This window comes from Ornithodoros turicata, chromosome 2 (genome assembly GCF_037126465.1).
Source record: "Ornithodoros turicata isolate Travis chromosome 2, ASM3712646v1, whole genome shotgun sequence".
In the NCBI taxonomy this organism is placed as follows: domain Eukaryota; kingdom Metazoa; phylum Arthropoda; class Arachnida; order Ixodida; family Argasidae; genus Ornithodoros; species Ornithodoros turicata.
The window spans coordinates 91,413,004-91,439,689 of NC_088202.1; the positions used below are offsets into that span (position 1 = coordinate 91,413,004).

At 46.5% G+C, this 26,686-nt stretch overlaps 1 protein-coding gene across 2 annotated transcripts in view; it reads right to left on the minus strand.

Annotated features, from left to right (window-relative positions):
- Positions 1-26,686, minus strand: part of LOC135385773 (uncharacterized) — a 163,369-nt gene that overhangs the window by 108,436 nt on the left and 28,247 nt on the right. For both annotated transcript variants that reach the window (XM_064615286.1, XM_064615285.1), the window contains exon 2: positions 13,285-13,373. In XM_064615286.1, the coding sequence (XP_064471356.1) occupies positions 13,285-13,363 (79 nt within the window). In that variant the 5' untranslated portion in view covers positions 13,364-13,373. The remainder of the gene's footprint in view (positions 1-13,284; positions 13,374-26,686) is intronic.

Here is a 26,686-nt window from a genome sequence, read left to right on the forward strand (position 1 = left end):
CCATCAAGCTTTTCTGCTCGTCGTCCAATACGTTCCATTACATTGGGAACCTTCAACGTCTGGTCTGTGGAGCTCTTAGCTTCTAGAAAGTGTGATGAAGTTTGGCTTCTGCGCACGCAAGCCGATCAAGCAAGTATAGTGCAGTAAGATTGGGCAAAGTTCGGAAATTGCAGTTTCGGATGTAGTGATGCACAATACACCAGTACTAAGTATGCATTCTGTTTCATGTTCGAGCTTTAATTAAGACTCATATAATTAGTTACGAGAGCCTCTCCAGCCTTTGTTCAATCAAACCTAAATATTTAGACCAATGAAATTTCCTTTTATACTTCTATTGACTCAGTGGCACAGAAAGCACCACCGTCCTTTAAATTTATAGGTACCCTAGTAGATTTCCAGTTTGATTTGCTGAAGACATGTGCATCGGCAGATGCGACACGATGGTGTGCTCTAATTGTGCTGCGATCTGCATCGTAATGCAAGAGAGCTTCCACGAGACTGCTCGAATAACATCACTATGCGGCACCTTTCACATTGGCACCAGCGCTGGGTCTGAGGTCTAATATATCCTGCAGCACTGTCAATACCTGTTTTCATTCTTGGACTTTCAAGGGATACCGGACTCCTCTGCACGCTTTAGCTGAACACGCTGAGTCAGTTGAGTTCACAGTTGAACTCAACTGACTGCTGTGCTAGTGCTGTGAATGTCACGCGGCGTACGTAACCCTGTTACGCGCCCTTGGACTTGGATCATTATTCGCTCATCACTTCATCATTTCATATCATGTACTGAGCAGTGAGCCCTGGGGTACTGAGCCACAAATTAAGCGGCAAATTTCCTCATTTCATCATCACTTCATTTATTTCGTTTTTACGCGCTCATTGGATGATAATATCTCATATTCAAATATAACATGTACCAGTACTACTACCCCGAGAACACGCTGACATCCCTCACTCATCCTAAGGATGTCATTGCTGTCCCGCAATGACATCCTGGGAATGTCCCCACATGATCATCAATTTGTTAGAAAAGTGTTAGAATGAGACTCCAGAGAGTTGACCTGGGGCCAATATCTGGGGACAAAACTGGGATGCTCTCGGGAGCACTATATAGGATCATGTAAAATCCTCCAGTAAATCTGCTTTTATTTCTCACTTTTAGAAGTGAGCAGACGTTTACAGAGGAAACGGACTCTCTTTCTTGCAGTCTTTCAACCTCGGCCACCAGCTTGTCGATTTCCGTCTCTATTTTTTTTATTGTTTTTCGATTACGAACAATGGGTGCCGTGGTATAACAAGCAAAAAAACATAAAAGGTAATGTGCCACTAAGTGTAAGACAGCCGACTTTGAAAAGAATATCCAACAGTGGCATTTCCTTTCGCAGATAAAACATATACTTATATATTGCCTATCTTGTGTCATCATGTCGTCATGTGTTATCATGTGCAAGGGTCCTCCTAGCATCTCATACAAAAAAACAAGAGTGAGGTACCCAAGTTTAATTCAATTTCATGTATAAGCAACACACCAGTGACGAATTCCTTGGATCATAAGGATACAACCAAGGTAACGTCCGTGTTTCCTACTTAGTTGATTCAAAACATCCACCGAAAGTCAAGCACGCGCTGTAATATGCCATCACTTTTCTGTATCTTCCACGGAAATGCTCAGCGCAGCACCCCGTCAGGGACCTTGCACGGATATGTTCATGGCAACAAGATTACAATCAAAGGTCTAGAAAGCTACATTTTATAGCAAATTGAACCCGGTGCATGGAGTATCCGTTGTAAACATTCAATTTGTATTTGTACCACTGTATTTTGTATTTTCTCTTTGTAGTATTTTTGTAGTTTATATATGGTCACTGATGATTTGGTTGAATTTGGTTATGACAAACACACCGTAACACTAATTAATGGGCTCAGGCATAGAAATGCACATCGCATTATTAAACTAATTTACTTCTACTATGTATGTCCTCCCGCTAGCGGCCGCAGGATGTGCGCAAATGACTATCACTGGAAGATCCCATGATGACATCCTTCGGTCTCCTCCGGACATCCCATCACGGACGAGGACGCGACGACACTTTGATGGCGTCCGCAGGATCGCGAGTGTTCTTGGGGCGCTTGTTATTTTTTCTGCTTCCTTGATGTCTACTTGAATACGCACATCAAATGAGTGGTCACGTTATGCATGCGGTTGACTTGGATTATTGAGCGCTACGCTGTGCATTGTACAGAACTTACTTTCTATCCAGTGGAAAAGAAAAGAAGGGCCATTGATGGGGCACCACTCACGTTGTGGCAGAGTCTTCGCATTGGTTTGCAAGGAGGCAGAGCATCCGTCATAACGTATAGGCGTCCTTGTTAACGTCTTCCTAACGTTGTTTATAACACGTAATAAATACATTTTTCCCGTACTTTCCCTTCGTTCTTTTCCGCACCCCATTTACTTTTACTTCTATCACTTCCCTGCCGTTCCACCTTTAGTCTCATGATGTGTGTACCTAGAGTAGCTCACCATACCTAGAGCAATTCCACTTCTTTCATATCAAAAACCCACAACCAAGTTTGATTAGAATATGTCTCACTGCCAATATACACAAAACATGTTTTCGCGGATTCATAAGTCTGTGTGTACAGTTAGCATTTGCACTGTATTGTCTTTCGTGCATAGTCAACGGTGCCAACAACAACTACTACATGATTGACGATGGGATGAGGTGAGTCAACGGTGCGAAAACACACGTGCCTTCCTAACATCCATACGTTCTGTAAACTGCGTTGTTCTGACATTGTAGTTCGAAATAGGGACGAGATGTCCTTGCACGAGAACCATCGGAACACGTCAGCTGTTGAATACTTTATGAAACACGTGTACCCAGAACGTCGCGAATCTACTTGAAGAGTAATGGACTCGTGAATGTTAACGAGAAGCATTAATATCATACCACAGTGGCATCTAACGTAGTTTGTGCTGCTTTTACATCCTTGTAAGAGCTTTACTTGTGCACGAAAGGAAGCGAAAATATATACTTCATGCGAAAGCGAAATCACTGTCATTGCAATTGGTCAGGTGTCAGGTGTAAATTTTACGTGATCATCCAGACGACATGATGTAAAGTAATCCAGTGCAAAATGGGAGCTGCCTTGAAAAGATGATAGCACGGGGTGGGGGGGTGGGGATTGTTAAAATGAGGAAGGTTTGCTAAAACGGGTTCAATGACAGGGTGTCGAGTAACCAGTATGCTTTCTTTATTTGTGGAAACCTGGTAGCGGCTATAATGAATCTAGGCTTTTTCTGTTCACTGTTTTAATTAGAACATAATTTCACTATAGTTTATCTGAATATGTCTAACACAGTTTTCACAGCTCCGCTTCCGCTATATCAGAGAGTTATATTTTATGTGCTGCAATGTCTGGATACACTGTAGAAGACGAGACAGGATGACGATGTGTTTATTATGCTAGAAGTATACTAGAATGAACGCGATGTCTGTCGCGTGAGGGTCACAGATAGTGACTCATCATCTTATTTGTCGATATATTCAACAAAGATCATCAACATCCTGTGGTACGTGCAAGATGTCGCCACACTGGGCACACAAACCTTACGTGTTACATCACGGCACCATAATAATAATAATATTATTATTATTATTGGAATCTCAAATGGATCTCAAGAGTAACCCCAAACAATTTTGGAAACACGTGCGTCTTTCTAAAAAAGAAAACAGTCTATATGCTTTAAGCACTAATAGAGGGGGATCTTCTAATACAACGTCAGGTGAAGATGGAATCTCCCATCGAGCCATCCGAAACCTTAGCGACGACTGTGTTTCCTGTCTGGTCCACGTCTGCAATACATCATGGAGAAGCGGTGAAGTGCCGCAGTGTTGGAAAGATGCCTTAGTAGTCCCGTTATTAAAGCCTGGAAAGCATCCATCTGACCAGTCATCCTTTCGTCCAGTTAGCCTGACAAGTTGTCTTAGTAAAGTCTTGGAGCGCCACATCTCACATCTCATGTTTCGCGTGTAATGGGTTAGTGTACTGCTCTCCAGCTGTGAATCACCCCAGGCATAGTCATGATCTATTTGTTGTTGTTGTTCTAATCCAACCTCGATGTCTCAGATCTGCTATGTAAAAACAGCACAGAGACGGGACACGAAGAAGAAACAAGTGCACACACAGAACCACGACCATAACGCTCGCCCGTTCGCCTGTGAAGAAACTGTTCCTGGCAAAGGGAGGACTGACACCAGTTACGACGTCCAAAAGAATTTGTTGTATAAGCAAGCATTCAGTTTTGAATCAGCAGTTGCTTGTTTTATTTTCCTAGTTATTGGTCCCTTTTTATTTTACTTTTTCGTGTTTTATTGTGTGTGTGTGTTTTTTTTTAGGTCTGCCTTTACAATGATCTGCTAACCTTTATTATGCTGTTCAGATAGAAGCCACTTTGAGAACTTTTCTTGATGGGGGCTTTTCTGTGACGCAACCTTCTGGTGCCTTTTATGTGTTCCTTTTGCGCTCGTGGGAGATGAGAGACCGCGTAAATTTCGTGATCACTAAACGTAGGTACCGTAGCCACGGTGCCACGTCTGAGAATTTTGCGCTTTGCGCCGATGCTAAAGTCTTCGGCCTTGAAATGCCGCGAATTCGCTGTCAAGTAGTCTGTCGGAGGCAGGGATGGGCATTAAATACATTGTAATTAAAGTACTATTTAAAATATAAATACCACACGTATTTATATTTTGTATTTAAGTGCAGAGTAGAAAAACGTGTTTCTGATTATATTTAAATATCAGTTTGGGGGTATTTATTCTTGTAAATACTGTGTAAATACTCCTTTATATATACTGCTAAAATAAAAATATACAAATAATAATAATAAAAAATAAAATATATACTCCTAAAAATATACTCACTCATGTCTTAAATATGCGTGCATTTGACCTTTTGCGAAGAAGGGCCAGTTTAGGGCGCAGTGTTTGAGCTAGCACGCAGGCGAAAAACGGTTTTAGATAGCGAGTTTTTCACTGGACTCCACTCCACAGGCACTTTCACTTTCACTCCACAGGCACCTGTGGAGATGCTGTTCTCCTTTGGAAATCTGATTGTATGGCCGAACAGAAGATGCCCAAGTAATGCAGTCTTCAAAAAACTTCTAATATTAAAATTACCATGATAATCTACCACATAAATAAATGCTATTTTTCCATGCTGATTTGTTATCATCATCGTTATTTCTGTAATTCCAGATGACATCTTCCTCACAGTATTTCTGGTAGTATATATATATATATAGTTACGGTATTTAAATACTGTATTTATGAAGAGTATTTAAACACCCCTTTCAACAAAGTATTTCATTTATATTTAAATACTCAAAAAATGTATTTATGCCCATCCCTGGTCGGAGGCCATGGTTCATTATTCGTTCTTTCAGAGAAAGATGCATAAAAGGTAGTCAGCTATTAGATAAAACTATTCATGGTATAGACTGCCGTCCGTAAAGTACACCGTATATGAAATGAAACAATCGCAATGAAGTTACTTGTGTCAGGACCCCGCGATATATTTCCAGCCATTTCTCCCGTAAGGCAGCGTTTGAGCGGAAGCCGTGGAAGGAAATACTTGGGTCCAACACTGGTTTCTTCGGCTTGCAAAGCGGGACGGTGCAGTATACCATCACGTCTCACGTCTGACAAGCCATGCACTGGAGACACACACTTCCCACCGTGTGAAAACCAGCCAAAACCAAATGCGAATGACGGCAGCGACGGTATCCGCATAGCATGCGTCGTCTGCCGAGGGCCCCGTATTCAGCGCCACAAACGTGCGGTGGCCGCTTGGCGAAACTAAATCAGCAGCGCTGGGGCTAGGGGCGAGTGTTATAGTCGTGTATTATAGAGATGGTCATGCACAGAACGCTGACTAGCAACTGAAGCTTTACTTCCCAAAAGAGGCAAACCCGAAAAGTAGATAAGAACAGGAAAAGAGGGCAATCAAGAACAATCTTGAAGGTAACTAATGTCTTTGTACAATAGGTCCACTGACGGCTTGCTGACACATCTTTCACCTGTATTGTGAATTTGTGCTCCTTTGTAGATCTCCCTGGCGAGCCTGTCAGAATAGCCCTTGAGCACATGTAAATCTTCCAAACGGGGTCGGCATCCGCAATCGCGACAGTGCATGGCCAGGTTGCTGCCTGTGTGGGTTTGCAGGGAGGATGAGTGTTCGCGCAGCATGTCGTTCAGACACTGGCCTGTCTGCCCAACATATCACCTCTCGCACGTCAGAGGAATTGCATAAATAACATTACACCTGCACTGGACGAAAGGCCTTACATGCTTTTTGTGGCATCCGGAAGCAACGGCTTCCTCACTGTTAGCGCGTCGACACAACACGCCTAACTTGTAAGGTGCAGTGAACACAACGCTAACGCCGGCACGCTGGGCAACTTTCTTTATGTTGTGGGAAACGGCGTGGATACACGGAATGGCCGCTATCCTGGATGAGACATCATGCTTGGGAGCCTCTTCGTGTTTTTCGTGCAACTTCCCGAGGAGAACCTCGGCTAAGCATCTCATCAGCTGAACTACGTAAAAACAGCTGTACCAGCTTGCTCAAATCTACACCTTAACTCAGCTCTTCCCTACACATTTTTCTTCAGTACATAAACGCAGCAACGCATAGCCACTATACCACACGAATTGGAGCGCCGTGTCGAACGCGTCTTATCACCCACCTTCCTTGTATAGCGGTGTCCCACGAGGAGGTCATCGCGGCTGTTCGCAGGCTAAACCCTACTTTGACCCCAGGGGTCGACAAAATTCCTGCAGTATTCGTTCAAGCCTACGCTGACCTCCTTGTCCCCGCCCTCCTTTATGTATTCAACCTGTCTCTACGTGACTCGGTGTTCCCCAGCTGTTGGAACACTTCGGTTGTCGCACCAGTCCACAATCCGGCGATCCTTCGAACGTGTCAAACTATCGTCGTGTCAGTCTACTGTGCGCGTTTTCAAAGGTATTTGAGCACATCATCTATGATCGCACGTTTTCTTTTCTCAAGTCACAGATATGTGACCAACAACACATGCCAGGCAGATCCACTATACTATCACCAATCTTGTATCGTTTATGTCCGTTGTGGCTCTTGTGCCTCAGCACGAGGACAAGTATATTCCATTTATTTCGATATTTCTAAACAATTTGACATGATGGACCATACTATTTTACTTCGCAAACTTGATATGACTGATCTCGGGAACGCCCTCGTTGCTTTCTTCCTTTCGTTTCTGAGTAACAGATGTTGTGTTGTCAAGGTGCACGGTGCCTTTTCTTCTCCTTACTTTCCCCCTTCCGCTGTTCCTCAAGGCTCAATTTTGCGGCAACTCCTTTTCAATGTCTTTATTAACCACTGAACTGGGGGTATTCGTCATTCTCATATCTTTCAGTACGCCGATGACGTGAAGATATTTAAAGTTATCCGAGACCCAAATGACGTTCATAAGCTACAAACTGACGTTTCTTCTGTGGTTGAATGGTGCTCTAAAACTGGGATGGCTATTTATCCAACGAAGACCAAACATGTGACTTACTCAAGAAAAACTAACGTAATATGCAATACATACGAGAGGTGTTCAAGTCAAACCGGGACTTTTCATTTTTCGCAAAAGTAGAATGAACTTACAGGCGAGAAATTAGTTTTATTTCTCAACGTAATCTCCAGCTGCACTAATGCACTTGTCCCAGCGTTTCACGAGGGCTTGGGTGTCAGCAGCGTAGAAATCCTTACCGGCGCGTAGCACCCATGATCGAACCGCATTCTTGCCCTCGTCGTCGCAGCTGAAGTGGCGGCCCCCAAGGAACGCCTTCAGTGGCCCGAAGAGATGGAAATCGCCGGACGCGAGGTCTGGACTGTAAGGGGGATGTGGCAGCAACTCCCAGCCAAGTTCCTGTATGGTGCGTGTCGTGAGATGCGCGGTATGCGGGCGTGCATTGTCCTGTAGGAGGAGGACTCCTTTGGTGATGAGGCCCGGCCACTTTTGCTTCAGCGCCTTATGCACATCCCTGAGAACCTGGCAGTAATATGTACTATTGATGGTGGTACCAATGGGAAGAAAATCAACATAAATAACGCCAGCCTTGTCCCAGAAAATTGTGGCCATGACCTTACCCGCAGACGGGGTGCTTCGGAACTTCTTGGGAGCTGGCGAGTCCGGATGCTTCCACTGTTTTTATGCGCATTTAGACTCAGGAGTGAAATGGTGCACCCACGCTTCATCGCACGTGATGATCCGATGAAGGAACGGCTGTCCTTCAGTGTCGAAACAGTACCTTAGCTCTTGGGAGATTTCCAGTCTTCTCTGCCGGTGAAACACGGAGAGCTGCCACGGGACTCAACGGGCACTAACTTTCCGAAAGGAGGTGTTCATGAATGATAGTGTTCAACGTTCCCACAGGAAGGTCCGTCGTTCGAGCCAGTTCGAGACATGTTATCCGTCGGTCCTTGAGGATCAGGCGCTCCACAAGTTGGATGTTCTCAGGAACTCCGACACTGGGCTCTGAGCCACCCCGGCCGGGATCGTCCTGCACTGATGTACTGCCGTCTCGGAACCGTTTGCACCACTCAAACGCTTTGCTGCGGCTAAGTGCATCGTGGCCGTATACTGAGCCTGAAGTCTTCTGTGAATTTGAGATGACTTTACACCTTCATTCACGAGAAACTTCATGACAATTCGCTGTTCGGTGTGCGCGCTCATCTCGTTGTGGGCCATCTTGTCCAGCACGTGTCTTCTGTTTTGCACAAACTTTGGACCACCACGTGGTGAACGCAGAGGCCTGTCGCGTGTGAAAATGACGAAAAAGAAGTAGCGCGAGCCATTTGTACACTCAGGAGACAGAAAGTCCCGGTTTGACTTGAACACCCCTCGTACATGTGTTCCGATGCCATCAAGCGTGTCGATGTACTGAAGGATTTCGGGGTCGTTTTGGACTCCCAGCTGCATTTTCATGACCATGTATCTTACGTACGCTCTTCATCTCTCGAAATTCTTTGCTTGCTCACATATACATGCAAAATCTTTTCCACACACTCTGTATTTCTTCACCTGTATCATTCCTTAATTTCACCTCGACTGGAATACGCGTCTCCAGTGTGGAACTTTTTCCTACACTGACTCGTCACGGATTGAATCTGTCCAGAAAAAAATTTCTGCACATTGTACATAGATTGTTTTTGAGAAAGAGTCCCGACATTAGAATGTATCTCTACAGAGAGAAAATGTCATTTCTTAATCTCGAACCACTCTCAACGATACAGCGACTACCCGTACTCCCTCATCTACATCGAAGTGGAAGGGAAGTATGATTCACAGAAAGAGGGAATGGAAAACCCTACGGTGGATGTTTCCAAGTGCACCTAGAAAATGGCCGGAATGACCTCAGAATGCCCTCATGTCGAGTAGAATCACTAAATAGGCTACCCTATTTAGTGACTGCGATTTCGAGGCGCCTCTCGGCAATGGTGAAGTACTCCAGCATTACATGAATGCTTAATAATTTAATTGAATTGAACTGAATTGAATTTACCACCCTTCCGTGCCGCGGGGGCTGGTAGCCCGCGATGCGAAGCCTTATCGGCACAAAAGGAAACTAACCCCCATCAACCTATCACCAGGGCCATGGCTGTTCTTGCTGAACTCTTGACTACTTGAACTCCCAAAGGCGGAGCTTTTATATATATATATATCCGAACTGCCTCAAAATTAAATCCGAAACCCCCGAACCCTTAACGTAACACTCGAAACCTCGAAATGGGCAGGAGCAGCCGCAGTGCGCAAGTTGTGCAGGAGCTGAGACCTGTTCAATTTTTACGCCAAATCATTTAGTTTTCGCTCTGATTATAACGTCCGTAAGGAAGCTTGGCACTTAATTTGTTGCTTACTACCCCAAGGCGCACTGGTCAGTACGAGATATGAAATAATGAGGTGATGAGTGAATGATGAGATCATCTATATGATATGACGTCCATGCTATGACGAACTACACCATTCACGTCATTCCCAATGCTACGTACGCTGGGTAAAGTGGATACGTAACAGTTACCAGGACGAGCTCTTTTCTGCGCTCGATTGATCCGAGGATGGCCAAAACACATTGGTAGGCCACTACCCCAAGGAGGAGTCGTCCTTGCTCCAGAGGCTTCGACTGAATGTCGCGCGGACACCACCTTTCGGCACCCAACTGCCCCACCTGTCATGTTGATGGAGACAGTCCGCACCCGCTGCTGCACTGCACCCTTTACCGCCGCCGCCGTTACCTGTAGCCCTCCAACTCGCTCTCCATTTTCTGCACTCCACGTATCAGAACCATCGCCAGGTATACAATGACGGTTCAGTCACGGCAGACAGCTCGGGCGCTGCATTTTATATCCCTGATAGTGACTTTCAGCAAGCCCTTGCCCTCCCATACTCAATGTCCTCTATGGAAGCAGAACTCATCGGCGTTCTGTCGGCTCTACAGCACTTGCTCGGTCTGCGGGCTGCACAGTGGGTTTTTTCTGATTGACAGCAAGGCCTCACTGGATCTGCTGCTTTCTTTTCGCCCCAGCACAATATGCACTCTCCACGCGCTCGTACTGCAAGCTCTCACACAACTCGCGACTTCTGGCCATTCTGTGACGCTTCAGTGGATCCCGGGACACGTAGGCCTTCTTGGTAACACCCGCCCAATAGCAAGACACGCAACATCTACCAGAGCTCTCCCTGCTACCCCCTCTACCCCTAACGACCTCTGCCTGTTCCCTGCACATTCGGCGGTGGAGCTGTGTCCGTACCCGGCAGTTCAGAGCGGACTCTACCTCATATCATCATTTCGTACGTCTCATTGACCCCCTGCAGGGCTTTACTATTGCCTGCCGTTGCAATAGAGCTAAAGAATCACTCCTCCATCGTCTTCGAATGAATGTTGCACGGACACCCTCACTCCTGTATAAAATGCGCCAGACGAACTCCCCCAAGGACTTTTCCCTAGCTAAGCTGCTAGATCCCACACAACATAGTCAGGTGACAAAGGCACGTGTTCAATACCTGCGCGTCTGTGGCCTTCTGGGTGAACGGTGATCAACTTCGTGTTTGATTTCCTTTTTTGTTTGTTTCTTTTTCTTCTTTTTCTTTCTTTGCTGGAAATAACAAGCCGTCGTAGCGTAGTCTAACCTTTCCCTAATTTTTTATAATAAATATATATATCCCCCACACACACACACATACGTAACCAGATAATATCACTGTACAAAACTACTAATACGAGTCCAGTACAGGTGAAGTGTGCTCACTGTCCTTATTGTGAAGGGGCTCATTATTTCATTCCCCACATAACCCGCCAGCATTGGGGTAGCCTGTCGCCCATGGCGATGAAACTCCCCATTCATCATCTTAAGATAAAGTTGTTGTTGCCATCATAGCTGCCGTCATAAGGCTCTGTCCTTGGCCCACTACTTTTTCTTATTTGCGTTAAGGATCTCATGGCAAATGGAACTTAATCTATGTAAATGCAAACGCATAACTATCACGCAAACTAACACTGTCAGTGTGGCTCACTATATTAAAAACATTCCTCTCGAACTAGTGTTACATCACAAGTACCTTGGTGCATTCATCGCCAACAACCTCTCATGGAGATCCCATATTGAGTACATATCTAACAATGCTTCCCGGAGACTCACCTTTTCCTGTTCGTCCTTTCCTTTCTATTTATTCTTCGTTTTCTTTTGTTTGTTTTTTAATGGAATAGCATGCCGACCTGGGTCTGGCAGACCTTTCCATTCAATAAATATATATTCCCGCCCCCCTTCCCGCACTTTAGAGTATGTCCAGCGAAACTTCTCCTCAGCGCCTATGCATATCAAAACGGTTCTCTACAAGACTCTTGTCCTCCCTAAACTATAATATGCAGCCTCCGTGTGGGACTCTAATCATGACACACTTATCTGAACAGTTGAGTCGGTTCAAAAATGGGCTGCTCAGTCTATCCTGGGAAATTACAACCGCACGGTCAGTGTGTAGCGTATGAAAAAACAGATTGGCCTTCCAGATCTGTCTGTTCGCCGCAAAATGATACGCTTGTGCTTGTCCCAGAATTCTTTTTTTATCATAACGATGTACTGTAGCAGTCATTAATTAATCAGCTCTTTTGCGTCTCCTCCCGTGTTGACCATAAGCAGAAAGTTGGCGTCACAACATGTTCAACTACATAATTTCATGAATCATTCATACCCTGGACGTCTGTGTAGTGGAACGGCTTGCCCGGATCCATACAAACATCGCCGAGAGCAAGGAGTTTAAGAAATGCCTTTGTGACTTTCTTCATTTGTAGCACCTCATTCTCTTTTACTTTTTTTCCCTTTGATTAGTGTTGTTTCATGCCATTTATCTCATGCCGTTCTTATCGCTACCTGCACTGTATCATTGACTGTATTTGTGTTTTCTTTAATAGCCCACTCCCCTCTGCATTGCCGAAGGCCTTGAGGGTATGTAAATAAATAAATAGTACAAGCATACATTTTCTTCGACATGCCTACTGCAATATCTTCCTAACGTCGGCCAAAATGCACTTCGTGAAATGTACGATATAAACGATAATAATACGATATACAGATCATGGCATATAAAGAGCAGAGACTACCCTCTTCAAGGATTATTCCGATGCAAAGCAAAAAAACGCGATAAATTATTCATTGAATGTAAGAAGAGTATTCAGCATCTGCTTAGTGAGAGTACGTGCGTGCGTGTAGGCGTGTGTGTGCTTGTGTCTTGCTTATCCAGAAATTCGACGTGCCCCATTACTACCTTCACCTGACCGCAACCTGCGAAGGCGTTGCTCTGTTTTGGATGGTGACAGATGTGACCTCTGAGGCACCCAGCACATGGCCGCAGATACTATAGCCAGAAACGGCTCGTTCTCTTTCAGCTATAGCTTTTCTATACCGTCCACTAAATTTATATCCAAATTATTCCGACGAAGGTCAGTGGTAGTAGAATAGGGAATGCGTGGTAAAGCTATGCAGATCGTGAAATATTCCCTCGGGTACCATACATCTCAAGGTGATCCTCCCGACTGAAATATGGAAGTATGGAGATACGCATATGGCAATATGCAAGTGCTGAGCCGTGCATCGATTGAAAACCGACGCAAGCAGAAATCCGACAGTGCGTGTCGTTATTTTTGTGCAAGCAAGTGGACGGGTTAAGAAAGTAGGCGTAGAAAAAGTTCTCACCTCTTTTTTGCAAGACAGGCACTGCAGTCACTGTGCAAACGAACAGTAGGGACAAAAGTGCTCCGGCTCTGGCCCTCATTCTTCCAGCCCTGTAAGACATGAAAAGTGTTCTCAGGAACCTGGAAGAGACTGGAAGGATAGTTGAAAACGAAACTGACAGTTTTTTTAAACCTCTAGTTCGGCTGCCTTTCTTTCTTTCTTTTTTTTCGTTATTCATGGCGAGCATATGTGTTCCTGTTGCTGTACCCCTTGCTTTGCCTCCCGTCTTTAGCAGTTTCATATGATCGTGATGATGATGATGGTACGAGAAAAAAAATGAGATGTGAGCTCGCTCACCGCTGGACAAGCTACTACAGGTCTAGTAGGTTCATGTGATCGTGTGGACATATCCGCTTTCATTTTGCTAGCACCTGGCTCATTTACTAACAGCTAACAACCCATGAACGCAAAGTAACAGGTCCTAGTTAATATTTGTGACTGGACCTCTCTGCTCAACCGCTTACATGTTCCTCTTCCTGTTGCGCAAAAGCGGCTCATAGCGCTTCAAACAAGTCAGCCACACCAGTGAATACATCTACCCATTAAAGGGACCATGAAAAGATATTTGACAATCCCACGATCATTGTTAATTAGTTCCCCTGTACGAAAGTATTCACTCTGTGAAATATGAAGTTGAAAATCGTACAAATAGCGAAAATATTGTATATTTACCACAGGCGTGAACGGTAGCTGCTACGGCCCGCCTCCGAGGCGAACTGGCCGTGACATCATACACAAAACATGTTGCCGATTTTGCGAGCAAAGTGTAAAATTTTCAAACAAGCTTGCATACTTTGTCATGAAATATGTTTTAATTTGACTTGGAGACAAGATTGTAACTAACAGTTGACACAGAATCCTACGAGAAATGTAATATAGCCGTTGACTGTCAGATGGTTACCGGAGCACGTTTTTCTCTTTGAACTTCTTCTTCGTCAGAACATACCTTCGTCGGTGGCATTCTACGAGCTGCCGCGTACCGAACGATCCATAGACGCTGTATGTGTCACATAACCTCTTCCTCCATTGCTGATAATTTGCCTTTCGCCATATTTCAAGTGATTTCGACAGGAGATGTACAACGTCGTTGTTGTCCAAACCGAAACCATGCACCCACGTGGTCCGGCGGGGTGTGTCCTCCTCGTCGTTCACAGTTGGCTGAGAGGATTGGATGGCGATGACGTAAGCCCACTTCGAAGGCATATATCCAGCGGTCACGCCCTGCTATTTTTGTCTGATAACTGCGCCCCCGTTGTACTGAATACGGTTAAAAGTCGATGTGTGTACGACAGTGATGGATCATGAGAACGGTTTCCTGCAGAGTACTCGGAATTCTCGAAATTCATTTCATGGTCCCTTTAAAGGCACTGTGGACATCGATTAAAAAAATATCCGGTTATGGCATTTGCGACAAAGATAATACGTTCGTGCACAAGAACAACGATCACATATGACATGTACAGCGCGAAAAAGGTCGTCAGCTCTACGCCCTCTAGAATCTCACGAAGGTGAGTTACGATGAAGTCGAACTGGCTGCCCTAGTACGCTTACACACAAAGGACAAAGAGATGAACGAGTTAAAATGATGGAGTTCAACATGTAGTGCAAAAGTTTCAACCAAGTTAGTGTAAAATGTCGGAATTGCTGTGGGCACACGTAGCACACATTCAGCGAGTCATAGAATGTCCATAAGCCCGGTTGTATCTAGAAAATCTTCAAGTGCCCTCAGCGCCTTGTCGGACGACGGAGGACGTAACAGTTTCGCGATGTCGAGCGCTGGGGAGTCCACACGAGAGAGGCTCGCCTTTAAAACCCTTCCAGCATCAACGTATTTCCGACACCTGAGAAGGATGTGTTCTACGTCCTCTACAACGCCACACTCACAGTTCGGAGAGTCTCGCTTTCCCAGTTAGAAGAGAAGACGTGCGCTGTACGGTACATTGAGCCGTATAGGGCGGTCGTGGTTTGGCGCGTGAAGGAAGGTGGTACTTGAAAGCGTAACACTGGATCGGCCTCGTACAGAAGCGAGCCCCGAGCAGGTCCTGTTAGCCTGGGGGGGCTGCACATTTGTCACTTGTATGGGCTCGTTCAGCATTCGCCCAGCGTCACCCTCGGTGAAATAAATGGGCATCAGTTGGACGCGCCTGAGTTGAAGAGCACGGCGTGCAGCAGCGTCCACAGAACCGTTGCCTGCAATGCCATAGTGACTAGGGATCCGCTGCATTTGGATGTCATGACCTTTTAAAACTGCCCCATGGTATGTGTGCAAGACATCTTGTGCTGCTGATGCAAGAGATCCCGTAGTAAACATGGAAGCCAGAGTCTCTAACGAACATTTTCAGTCGCTATATAGACGATTCAGCAAGCAACTGAAGATCGCGAGTGGTAAAACTTGCCGAGAGGACTCCATGAAGTTCAGCGGCCGAAGCAAAGGTGACTTGAGACAAGCGCACCGCTCTTTCGATATTCGCCTCCGGGATAACAAACGCACACGAGGAGCCGAATGATGTCGTAGATGCATCCGTGAAAATCTGTATTCTGCCTGCGATGCTGTTTAGTAACTCAAGACTGAACTGGCGAAGAACATGCGCTGGTATATCCTTCTTTCCCTGAAGTCCATGTACATTAATTCTTACGTCGGGGGGCTGTCGAGCCCATGTTGGGATATCCGGTAATGCGCGAAGCTTGTGCTTCGGAATAAGACAACGTTAAAGGAAGAGTGATGACGTCTCATAATGGCTAGAAGCTGAGGATGGCTATGGTGGCGCGTTGCCAACCGCATGTAGTGGCGAAACGTTTCTTGCATCCTGAGAGCTGATACAGGTGGTTCCCGTGCTTCTGCCATGGCTGACATCGCTCGAGGAAGGCCAAGACAAAGTTTAACGCTCTTTGCCAAGATGGACTCTAACACTTTCTCTGTGGTAACAGAGAGGTTGTAAAGCAGGTTAATGTGATGAGCTACCATCTGACTCAAAAAAGATGGGTGAATTCTGAGCATTGCCTGAGGAGACGTGCCCCACCGGGAATCGCATAAGTAACGAAGAACATTGGGACGAAACTCAGCTCTTGCTTTTAGATAGAGGACCTCCGCTACCCATTATAACTCCGGTCGAGATTAATGCCGAGAAAGCGGTGATGACCAATATGTAGTTGAAATCTGTTAAGATGGCGACACGTAAAAGGCCGCAACACAGTCTTTTCTGAAGGTGTTTAGAATTTACTTCACTTCCCGATATTATAATAAATCAATGTATAAGGGTCTCGTGTTTTGACTGGTTAGTGGAGCGTGACGTCAAGATGACGTGTGGCTATTGCCGGCAGGGCATGGCAGGGCGGGGCATGTGCTGGAAACAATGCAGTGGATATTGTGTTGGCTTAGAGCCATTATTTACTTTTTGGTGCCAATAATTTTTGGAAAACTTTCACCGCCGGGAACGTTGAACAACGCCTTAACAGAGAGTGCACCTCTACAGGTGGCGCTGTCACCGTGGAACATTGACATCTCGCCGAGACGCACTGTTAGTGCCGACCCAAGATCGTGTCATCTCCATACGCCGGGCTGACGAGTCCCAAGTAGGACGAAACAGCTATACTCGGCTGGGAGTGCACGATCAAACTGTAAACACATGCTCGACGTGCAGCCATAGAGCACCAGCTATTTTCCCCTTGTATATGTACTTGCTGGCTCACTGCGGCCTCCACAGGTGGCGCTGTCACCGCGGAACATTGACATCTCGCTGAGACGCACTGTTAGTGCCGACTCAAAATCGTGTCACCTCCCTACGCCGAGCTGACGAGTCGCAAGTAGGACGAAACAGCTACACTCGGCTGGGAGTGCACGATCAAACTAAACAGATGCTCGACGTGCAGCCATAGAGCATTAGCTATTTTCCCCTTGTATATGTACTTGCTGGCTCGCACTGCGGCCTCCACAGGCGGCGCTGTCACCGTGGAATATTGACATCTCGCCGAGACGCACTGTTAGTGCCGACCCAAGATCGTGTCACCTCCCTACGCCGGGCTGACAAGTCCCAAGTAGAACGAAACAGCTATACTCGGCTGGGAGTGCACGATCAAACTAAACAGATGCTCGACGTGCAGCCATAGAGCATTAGCTATTTTTCCCTTGTATATGTACTTGCTGGCTTGCACTGCGGCCTCCACAGGCGGCGCTGTCACCGTGGAACATTGACATCTCGCCGAGACGCACTGTTAGTGCCGCCCCAAGATCGTGTCACCTCCCTATGCCGGGCTGACGAGTCCCAAGTAGGACGAAACAGCTATACTCGGCTGGGAGTGCACGATCAAACCAACAGATGCTCGACGTGCAGCCATAGAGCATTAGCTATTTTTCCCTTGTATATGTACTTGCTGGCTCGCACTGCGGCCTCCACAGGCGGCGCTGTCACCGTGGAATATTGACATCTCGCCGAGACGCACTGTTAGTGCCGACCCAAGATCGTGTCACCTCCCTACGCCGGGCTGACAAGTCCCAAGTAGAACGAAACAGCTATACTCGGCTGGGAGTGCACGATCAAACTAAACAGATGCTCGACGTGCAGCCATAGAGCATTAGCTATTTTTCTCTTGTATATGTACTTGCTGGCTTGCACTGCGGCCTCCACAGGCGGCGCTGTCACCGTGGAACATTGACATCTCGCCGAGACGCACTGTTAGTGCCGCCCCAAGATCGTGTCACCTCCCTATGCCGGGCTGACGAGTCGCAAGTAGGACGAAACAGCTACACTCGGCTGGGAGTGCACGATCAAACTAAACATATGCTCGACGTGCAGCCATAGAGCATTAGCTATTTTTCCCTTGTATATGTACTTGCTGGCTTGCACTGCGGCCTCCACAGGCGGCGCTGTCACCGTGGAACATTGACATCTCGCCGAGACGCACTGTTAGTGCCGCCCCAAGATCGTGTCACCTCACTATGCCGGGCTGACGAGTACCAAGTAGGACGAAACAGCTATAACCGGCTGGGAGTGCACGATCAAACCAACAGATGCTCGACGTGCAGCCATAGAGCATTAGCTATTTTGCCCTTGTATATGTACCTGCTGGGCTATCTACAGGGACAACTGTGCCAACATCCGCCTGGAAAGTATGCCAGAAAACCCAGGGAAAACTGGAGACAGGACAGCCTGTGGTATGGGATTACCGTAAGGGACTAAGTAAGTTTGACTTCACTCCACGGCGGCAGCGGCGGCGGCGGCGGCGGCGGTGGTGGTGGTGGTGGTGGTGGTGGTGGTGTTGAAAGGGGTCGCAGTTGTTGGCCTCACAGAGGTGGACAACGTCACGACTAACGCCCAATGAGAATATGCGTCCTGGGCCGACTTCTAAGGGAACAGTGCCGACATATGTGTGAAAGCGTCTAACTCCACTTCACTCCACGGTGGTGGTGGTGGTGGTGGTGGTACTGCTGAAGGAGCTCGCCGTTGTCGGCCTCACAGATGTGGACCCGGATCTTGAACTTCCACGTAGCGATCGTTATCGTTATATTTGAAGTTCGCGCGCTCCAAAGCCGCTTTGGCTGGCTCGCACAAGTGCTCGCGGCGAATCACGGGCCGAAGTGATGCCTGAAAGAGTCTGAGGAAAACCCAGGAAAAACCCCAGACAGTCGGCACAGTTCCCTTAGAAGTCGTCCCAGGACGCGCGTTCCCCAGGGCGTCAGTCGTGACGTTGCTCACATCTGTGAGGCCGACAACGGCGAGCCCTTTCACCATCACCACCACCGAAGTGATGCATTTAACGCGCGTTATGGGATAACGACAAGTTGAAGATCGGGTAAGTTGACGAACGACTCAACGATACCAGTTCTTTGTGCGTGCTTGAACCAAGCATGCGAAAGTAAAGTAGAACAGGTGTACATCTGACAGCAAGTATGAAACTCTCAAGAACGCGCACACGCAACCCATTCTCTTTACACAGAGCCGTCGGTGGACACTGCATCATTTATTCCACCGAACTCACGTCGAGCAGAATGGGCACGTCTTCTTAGATGGACGTACCACTCGTCATGTAGACGCAGCAATATCCTGGATGTATTCCGTGTTACACTAGTACAAAGTTGATATCAACGCATGCAAAGCAAACAGCTCCCTCAACTGGGCACGCATTGCTGAACTGCTCCAACCAACGCACCAAAACGTAAGGGTTCCTCGTTCTTCAACCCATTCGCTCGGCGGTTCGATGCTTTCCGAGAGGAGAACCGATTGCTTGAAGGCGGTTAGGTTGCGCCTTTGTGATAGTAGACGATCGCAAGATCGTTCGTTTTTTCGCTATTGAGTATCCTCCTTTGTCAGGCACGGGATACGTCCTCAATGCGTACCGTACGAAAATTTTTAATAGGGTTCCGTTCTAAGGATTTCATAGAGGGCATAGAAGCAGTTCTATAGCGTGATTACGTATACTCCACGTAGTAAACGCCGCACAGGTTACTTTGCTCTGCGTGTATGCTGAGTTGTTCCAATTCTAAGCTGCTACCTAACGAGCTATATACTCTGTACGTAAAAATTGGCAGACAGGAGTCTTACTGCGCAAACAATACTTGTCTATAAAACAGTTTCATTTGCTCACATTAAAAAGTCAATGGAAACGGAGATTTTTGTGGGTGGATAGCGGAGATTTTCGTAACCGGGGTCTAAAATTAGGAAATGAGCGTTACCTACAGCTCGCATCATAGTTAACTCGAACGCCAGTCCGGCCGGTGGACGGACCCTGGTGACGCTTATTAGAAATAATGGCGGAGGGTGTTTTTGTCATCTATTTCCAGTTAGAGGGGTAACCCTCGTTACGAAGGCGTTGTTTCCCGCTAGGCCCTGCCAAGGTGGCCCTCATACCGCATCACAGGTTCGAGCTGTGTTCAATTTAACTTTGACGCGAGCCGTACCGCAAACCAAATAGTTCCCGCCGTTACTCTTAGCGTCACCGTTACCCCGCGACCCCCAGCTGGCGATATGGATTATGTAAATTTCACACGCGGCGAAAACATTAATCTCGTTTGCTTCCGGCAAAGAAATTCGAAACATGCTCATTTCTGTGTTATACGTTTTGTGGATGACGAGTACCAAGTCCTCAAAATATGCGCACCGTGCAAGGAATGGAGCATTTACATATCGACCAGGCAGCAGCGCAGGAAATGGGGTTGATTGGTCTAAATATTCGAAACCTTGTTGAATGCAAGGACAGGAAGGGTTGCTTTGCATTTCCGGGCTTTTCTGTTTGCTCCTGCTTCTGGTAGCACAAGAGACCCGCAAGGATTACGCTTTCTTTCGTGCTAACAGCACGCACCAATTAGCAGAGCCGTAGCGAGGCATGAGTGCGCCCAGCGCAGGGTAAATCTGAATCCCCCCCGCCCATTCTCCAACTGCCGTCAGAAGCCCTGTAAACAAAGAAGTGAAAACGCTTATTTGCACTGCCGAGATTGTAAATTCAAATTTCCTTCGTTCTCGATTCCTGTCCAACCAACCTGCCTGGGCCTGCCGTTAGGCGCCCTCCCTGGCGGGGGCGGCTGCCCCTCTCGCACCCCCGTCGCTACGGCTCTGCCAATTTGTATAGTTAGAACAATACCGGTTTCTCGATGGAATATACAAATTATGAGGCTTCCACGCATGGTTCGCCGGGCAAAGAAAACATGTCCTCACAAACTGAAAGCATAGGAAAAGCGAATGAACCGTAGTATAAATACCCAGTTATTCACGTTGCATGCGGGCAAGGGCTGAACCGTCGCTACCTGGCGACGGCATGTTTCCGCTCCAGAATAGAGGGAAGGATGGGTGAAATGACGACAATAGTAGTTTAGACAGTAGGAAGGAAACAGAGCGGCGTCAGTAGAAAGGTTTGCTTTCGAGAAAGCCTTGCGCAACTTTCGGAACGCTAATTAGGGAAATCAATGTAGCGTTAAAACTGGAGCAAACACAGGAGAGAATTAGGCAGGATGGCTGACAGGACACAGGAATCAGAGCGCTCGAGGACGAGATAGCAACCGACAGCGCTCGTCGACACTTGTTTCCTCACGATATGCTGGAAGCCATCAATGGAGGCGTACGCTGGTCCGGTTAGAACCGCGGACCCGCGCGGATATCCGTTTGCGGACACCATTGTTTGCGTATCGAAGCCCGTACAATCCGATAAAACTGCATTCCTAAGCGGTGCCCGGGGATATCCGCAAATAGTATATATGCAGTGAATACAAAATGATGTCGAAGTATGGCACCCTCGCATGGCTGTGCCTTCAGTTGACTATTATGGGACACACGACATAACGTTCCTGAGAAAGTTTGTATGATGAAAAGTAATATATATAGATAGAATAGAAAAATGAGCGGATGCTCTATGGCTGCACTTGAGGTACATGTTTACAAGTCAAGCGTGCCACAACCTCAGCTGTTAACGGCCGTTTCGAGCTTGCTGACTCTCATCGGCACAGCGTACGGATGTGACACGCTCTAGGGTCCGCACGAACAGTGTGTCTCTGCGAGACATCAATGCTCAAGCGTGTTAGCAAAGGGTGTTAGTGGCCCTTGAGGCCGCAGTGCAAAGCCAGAAAGTACAAATACAAATAGAAAAAGGAGCGGATGCTCCATGGCCGCACGTGATCTATGAGTTTACAAGTCAAGCGTGCCACATATATATAAACATTTCTAATATCCAGTTTCGTCACGTATATCGTTTCCTATAAGCGTAATGATCGCGTGGTGTGCTGCGTGCTACGGCCCAGAAAACGTAGTGCGCGTATGATACCTAAATTAAATGCATTTCTTTTTCAGTTTGAGGCTGTAACTGTTTAGATTTTGAATAGAAGAGGATTCACGTTCATCTAGTCCAATTCCGCATTTGAAATAAAATCATACGTGGAACACTTGGTCGTAATTGGTGAGGAAAGCGCTACGTCAAAATGACGTAAAGTTAGAGCGCGGGGCGGAGCTAAAATGCGAAAGAGTGCAGTGAATATTTCATCCGTATGCAAGCGCCTTTTGCTTTTGAGCGTTAGTAATTGCAAGGAGTTTTCACTGCATAAGTTTCAATAATATTGTGACGACGATAACGTCGACTCATGCCACGCGACTCATGTCACGCATTCTCATTCTGTCCATTAAATCAGTGCCATCGTCACGCTGTGCTGCCCGTATCAATATAACACAAAGAAACGTGCACCTTTTGTACCTGCTTACGGCCCCTTTAACTTTTGTTTCCGATACTCTATACAATTTGAGACAGTGCACAACAGAACAGATAGTGACAAGAAGAGATTCCATTTCCATTTTTTGCTTTCTATTTCTATCTTTATTTCTAGAAGAGAATGATACCTAGACAAGCCCGAGAAACACCCAGATGCGGAATTTATTGACGGGTAGGATCGTCTCGTCCCCTTGATGGTGCGTCATCTGCGCTTGCGTGTCTTCTTCGTCGCTTGGGACGGCATTAGAGAACCTGCCGTATAGGAGCAACATGAAGATTTATGGGCGATAAAGGGCAAAAACAACTCCCAACACATGGGAAACATTTTCAGGAGATTGCCCGTTGTAAATAACGCAAATGGCATTTCCAGCAACCCTAATCTGCGGTGATCATTTAGGTCCAAAGGCTCTGGCAATTGTTATAGTTTAGTTCTCCTTAACCTGTCGCGGTTCTGGATAATGGCTGTCGTTGTCGTTCTGCAGTGTACGGAACTTAAAAACAACAACAGTGTACGGTGAGGGGAGCAGGTCATAGCTTCGAGGTTCAGAATATGACATACAGCCTCGTATTATTGAAGAGCGAATTGTGAATTCAACTGGTCTATCTAGAGCGGCTTCCTTTTCTTTCTTTCTCTTTTTCTTTTTGGCTCCACGATGGAGCGCTCTTCCTCGCTCTCCTAAGGTGGTAGTGGGGGTTGTGATGGAACTGCTTTCCGTAGTTGGCGACGCTCAGGCGGGCAACGTCACGACTGTCGCGGGGGAGGGGGATAATCCGTTTTGGGCCAGCTTCACAGGAAACAGTGCCGACGTTTGTCTTAGAGCGTCTGAGGAAGACCCAGGGCAAGCACACAGACAGCACAGCCGGAGCCCGGATTCGAGCCCGGGTCGCCGAGAAAGCATGGATTCGGCTGGAACTGCAACGAACTACTGTCGTCACTTCGTTACTCTGCGGGACAAAGCAATAGAGTGCGTTGGGCCGGCAAGCTCAGTTTGCAAGATGTGGGAAATACCTCTGCTTTTTTTTTTTCTCCGGTGTATTGGAACTATGGCTCCCTCCGTGCCGGATTTTCTTGCTCCGCATTTTCTTGATTCGGGTGCTCGCTCTTGATCGACTAGTCGGATTCGACGTTAAAGAGGTACCGACTAGGGTTCGGAATCACTGGCCCTTTTTACAATCCTGGGACTTCGGGATTTCGAAATGTATTCGTAACTATACCCAGGATGTCGCACAGTACTTTACCCATTTGGGCAACCATGCTATCACAAACTGCGATATAGTTCGTGTCTTCCCCACGGAACATTTTAGTCGGGAAAAAAAGAGAGAGAGAAAAAAAAACTACTCACGGAGCAAAACCTGCGTATGATACTGCGCATTCGCACCGTGCCTGAATGTCGAATTCGATATGAAACGCGTCTCTTCGACTAATCTCTAGAGAGCTGGCCTGAGATTTTCCCTCTCCCTCGTGAATAGTCAAGATATACAGGGTGTCCCAGAAAACGTGTCATTGAATTATAATAAAAAAAATACGCCTCCTAGAATCATGCGGTCAACAACATTTGTTCTTATTAGGTGTTTGCCACCTCCTAATGTGAATGTCCAGTACTCAAAGTAAATATTTGCAAACTGAACTCGGAAATTTGCCAAGTAAAGGTCACTTTTTTACCCCATCAATATGAAGAGCGTGCCGAATTCACTCAAATTCATGATAATTCACAGTGATATTCACGGGCTGTCCCATCGGAAAAAATAGCCGAAGATCATGCTTTTCGGAGCACCGGACCATAGCGCGCGATGACTTTTTGAGCGCAATCGCTCTCAGTGCGACGAAAAGAGGTTCCGAAGCCAGCCCACATAGTGATAGTAGAAAAAGTAACAGTTCCTAAAATTGGGAGAGGGTAAGCATTATCCCAGCGAAAGTCGGACGTGATATGGCATGCCTGATTTTCTCTCTTTCTGCGACGTCGGGGAGGGCTGGGTTTCCAACCTCCTTTCGTCGGACTGACAAAGACTGCGCTGAAAAATTCATCGTGCGCTATCCTCTGCGACCTCCGTAGAGCATGATGTTCGGCTATTTTTTCCGATGGGATCGCTCCTGAATATCCCTGTCAATTGTCATTAATTTGACTAAATTAGACACGCTCTTCACATTGGTGGGGTAAAAAAGTGACCTGTACTAGGCAAATTTCCGACTTAAGCTCGCAAAAATTTACATAATTAAACTTACGTTACACGACAGTCACATGAGGAGGTGGCAAAAACCCAGTAAGAACAAATGTCATTGACCGCATGACTCTAGGTGGTGTAGTTTTTTTTATTATAATTCAATGACACGTTTTCTGGGACACCCTGTATACTTATGGCGTACAGCAATTGTACTTCCGCAGCCGCTAAAATCAATGACGTGTTTCGCGACATGCGCTGGGGTATTCTGGGGAATGTCGCTTGTGTGCTTGCATGGAATGATGCGTTTTGCTCTTCTTGCCTTTTATTCATCCGCATTGACTGTTGTGTTCTAGTCTGTAGCAGCCGAGTCTATAGTTTTCTGAAAAGGACGTCTCCATTTTCTCTTTTTACTTTCATATACATTGACGTGTCAAATATACGTATTCCTGAGGATCAAAAGAAGAGGGAGAATTTAGAGAGAGAGAGAGAGAGATTCTTCAATGTTTCGTGTTGTAGGATTGGAAGGCACCTTCTGATTCCATGGGAGTTTTATGCTACTTTGAGGGCTGTTCTCCGCTATGTCTTGCGTTGTTCACATGAGTCAGCAACTAACATCGTTGTAATGTGTCGTGGGCAACAGGGTTTGTTCGGTTTCGGATTGCAAATGATATTTCTCGGGGAAGGGACGCTTGAAACGAAAAGTCGGTTGGACACCGTTCTCTCCCTTTCACTCGTACCACCGAATATTTGTTGTAAAAAAAAGAAAGAAAAAGAGCACAATTTATATTCCCGAAATCTGGGAATTTCATGACATGAAATTATGCTGAAATCCCGGACTCCGAACCCTAGTAGCGACACTTTCCCCTAAGTTAGGCCGCATGAACATAGAACATAGTTATTTACGAACCTGCATTCAAAGTTTAACAGTTTAAAGTTTAACATATCATCGTCATCATGTATCTCTCTCTCTCTCTTAACAGCGAAAGGGGGAAACGATGCGTAGAAAATTAGCATCGCGAAGAGCGAACTTCATCGGCTCCCAAAGAAAGCTAATACCAAAGACGCTTGAACAGCGCGAAGTAAGAGATGCAGGGAGCACAAAAAAGTGGTTATTGATCTTCCTTTTTTCGTTATAAATTTCTCCCACCCCTCGTGTTTCCCAAACGGTGCTGAAAGGGGGGGGATATGCTTATAAAAAAAAGAGACAGGATAGGTTAAACACAGGCTAAGAGCCGGTTAATGGCTTCCGTTCTGTTTGCCTTATGATCCTTCCTTATCTGCTTTTCAGTTTGCGTAGCAATAATGTGAAAGAGAAAGAAGAAGAGGAGGATCGCACTTTCAAAATAATGTACGATACGTGTGGACAGAAACGTAACAGGGCACGGAAATGGAAGAACCAAGAAAGCAATTACGAAGAACCATAAAATGCTATTTGGTTTTGTTCTGGAAAACTAAAACTCCATGTGACAGACTCCGTGCGCGCCCTTGACAACTACTGGTACTGCGAACGAGGCATGTCGCATTCCTTCTACAGCCTCAGTTCAAGTCTCTATGCAAGAATAGCGACTATTCCAAATATCGGCGGATCTCCGTCTGAGGTTCTTTCCTCCGCGTAGCATCACCGGATTTTTTCTCTTGCTTCCTCCGTAAAAGATACGCGTTACTTATCCACTGGCGGTTTACGACTCAAACGCTGTATAGAGATGGCCTAATTCTAGCGGTACGGCACTGCGCAACGCGTCTGTTGAAGAGCACAAACACTGAAAGCCACGACACTTGTAGCTGGTTTCCACGGAAACGTCACGGCACAGGATTTCAACAGCTACGTGCGTAGGGACAGCAATAGCCTTACGAACAAAGATGTCACATGATCGAGATGCTATCCCTCTTGTCAGCCTTCATTCCACGAACATTGCACGGCCATAATGGGACAACGGGGTTTGTAGCAGAGTTGCACGTAACTCATTACAAGTAACTCGTTACCCAGTAACCAGTTACTTTTTTTGGTAAGGAA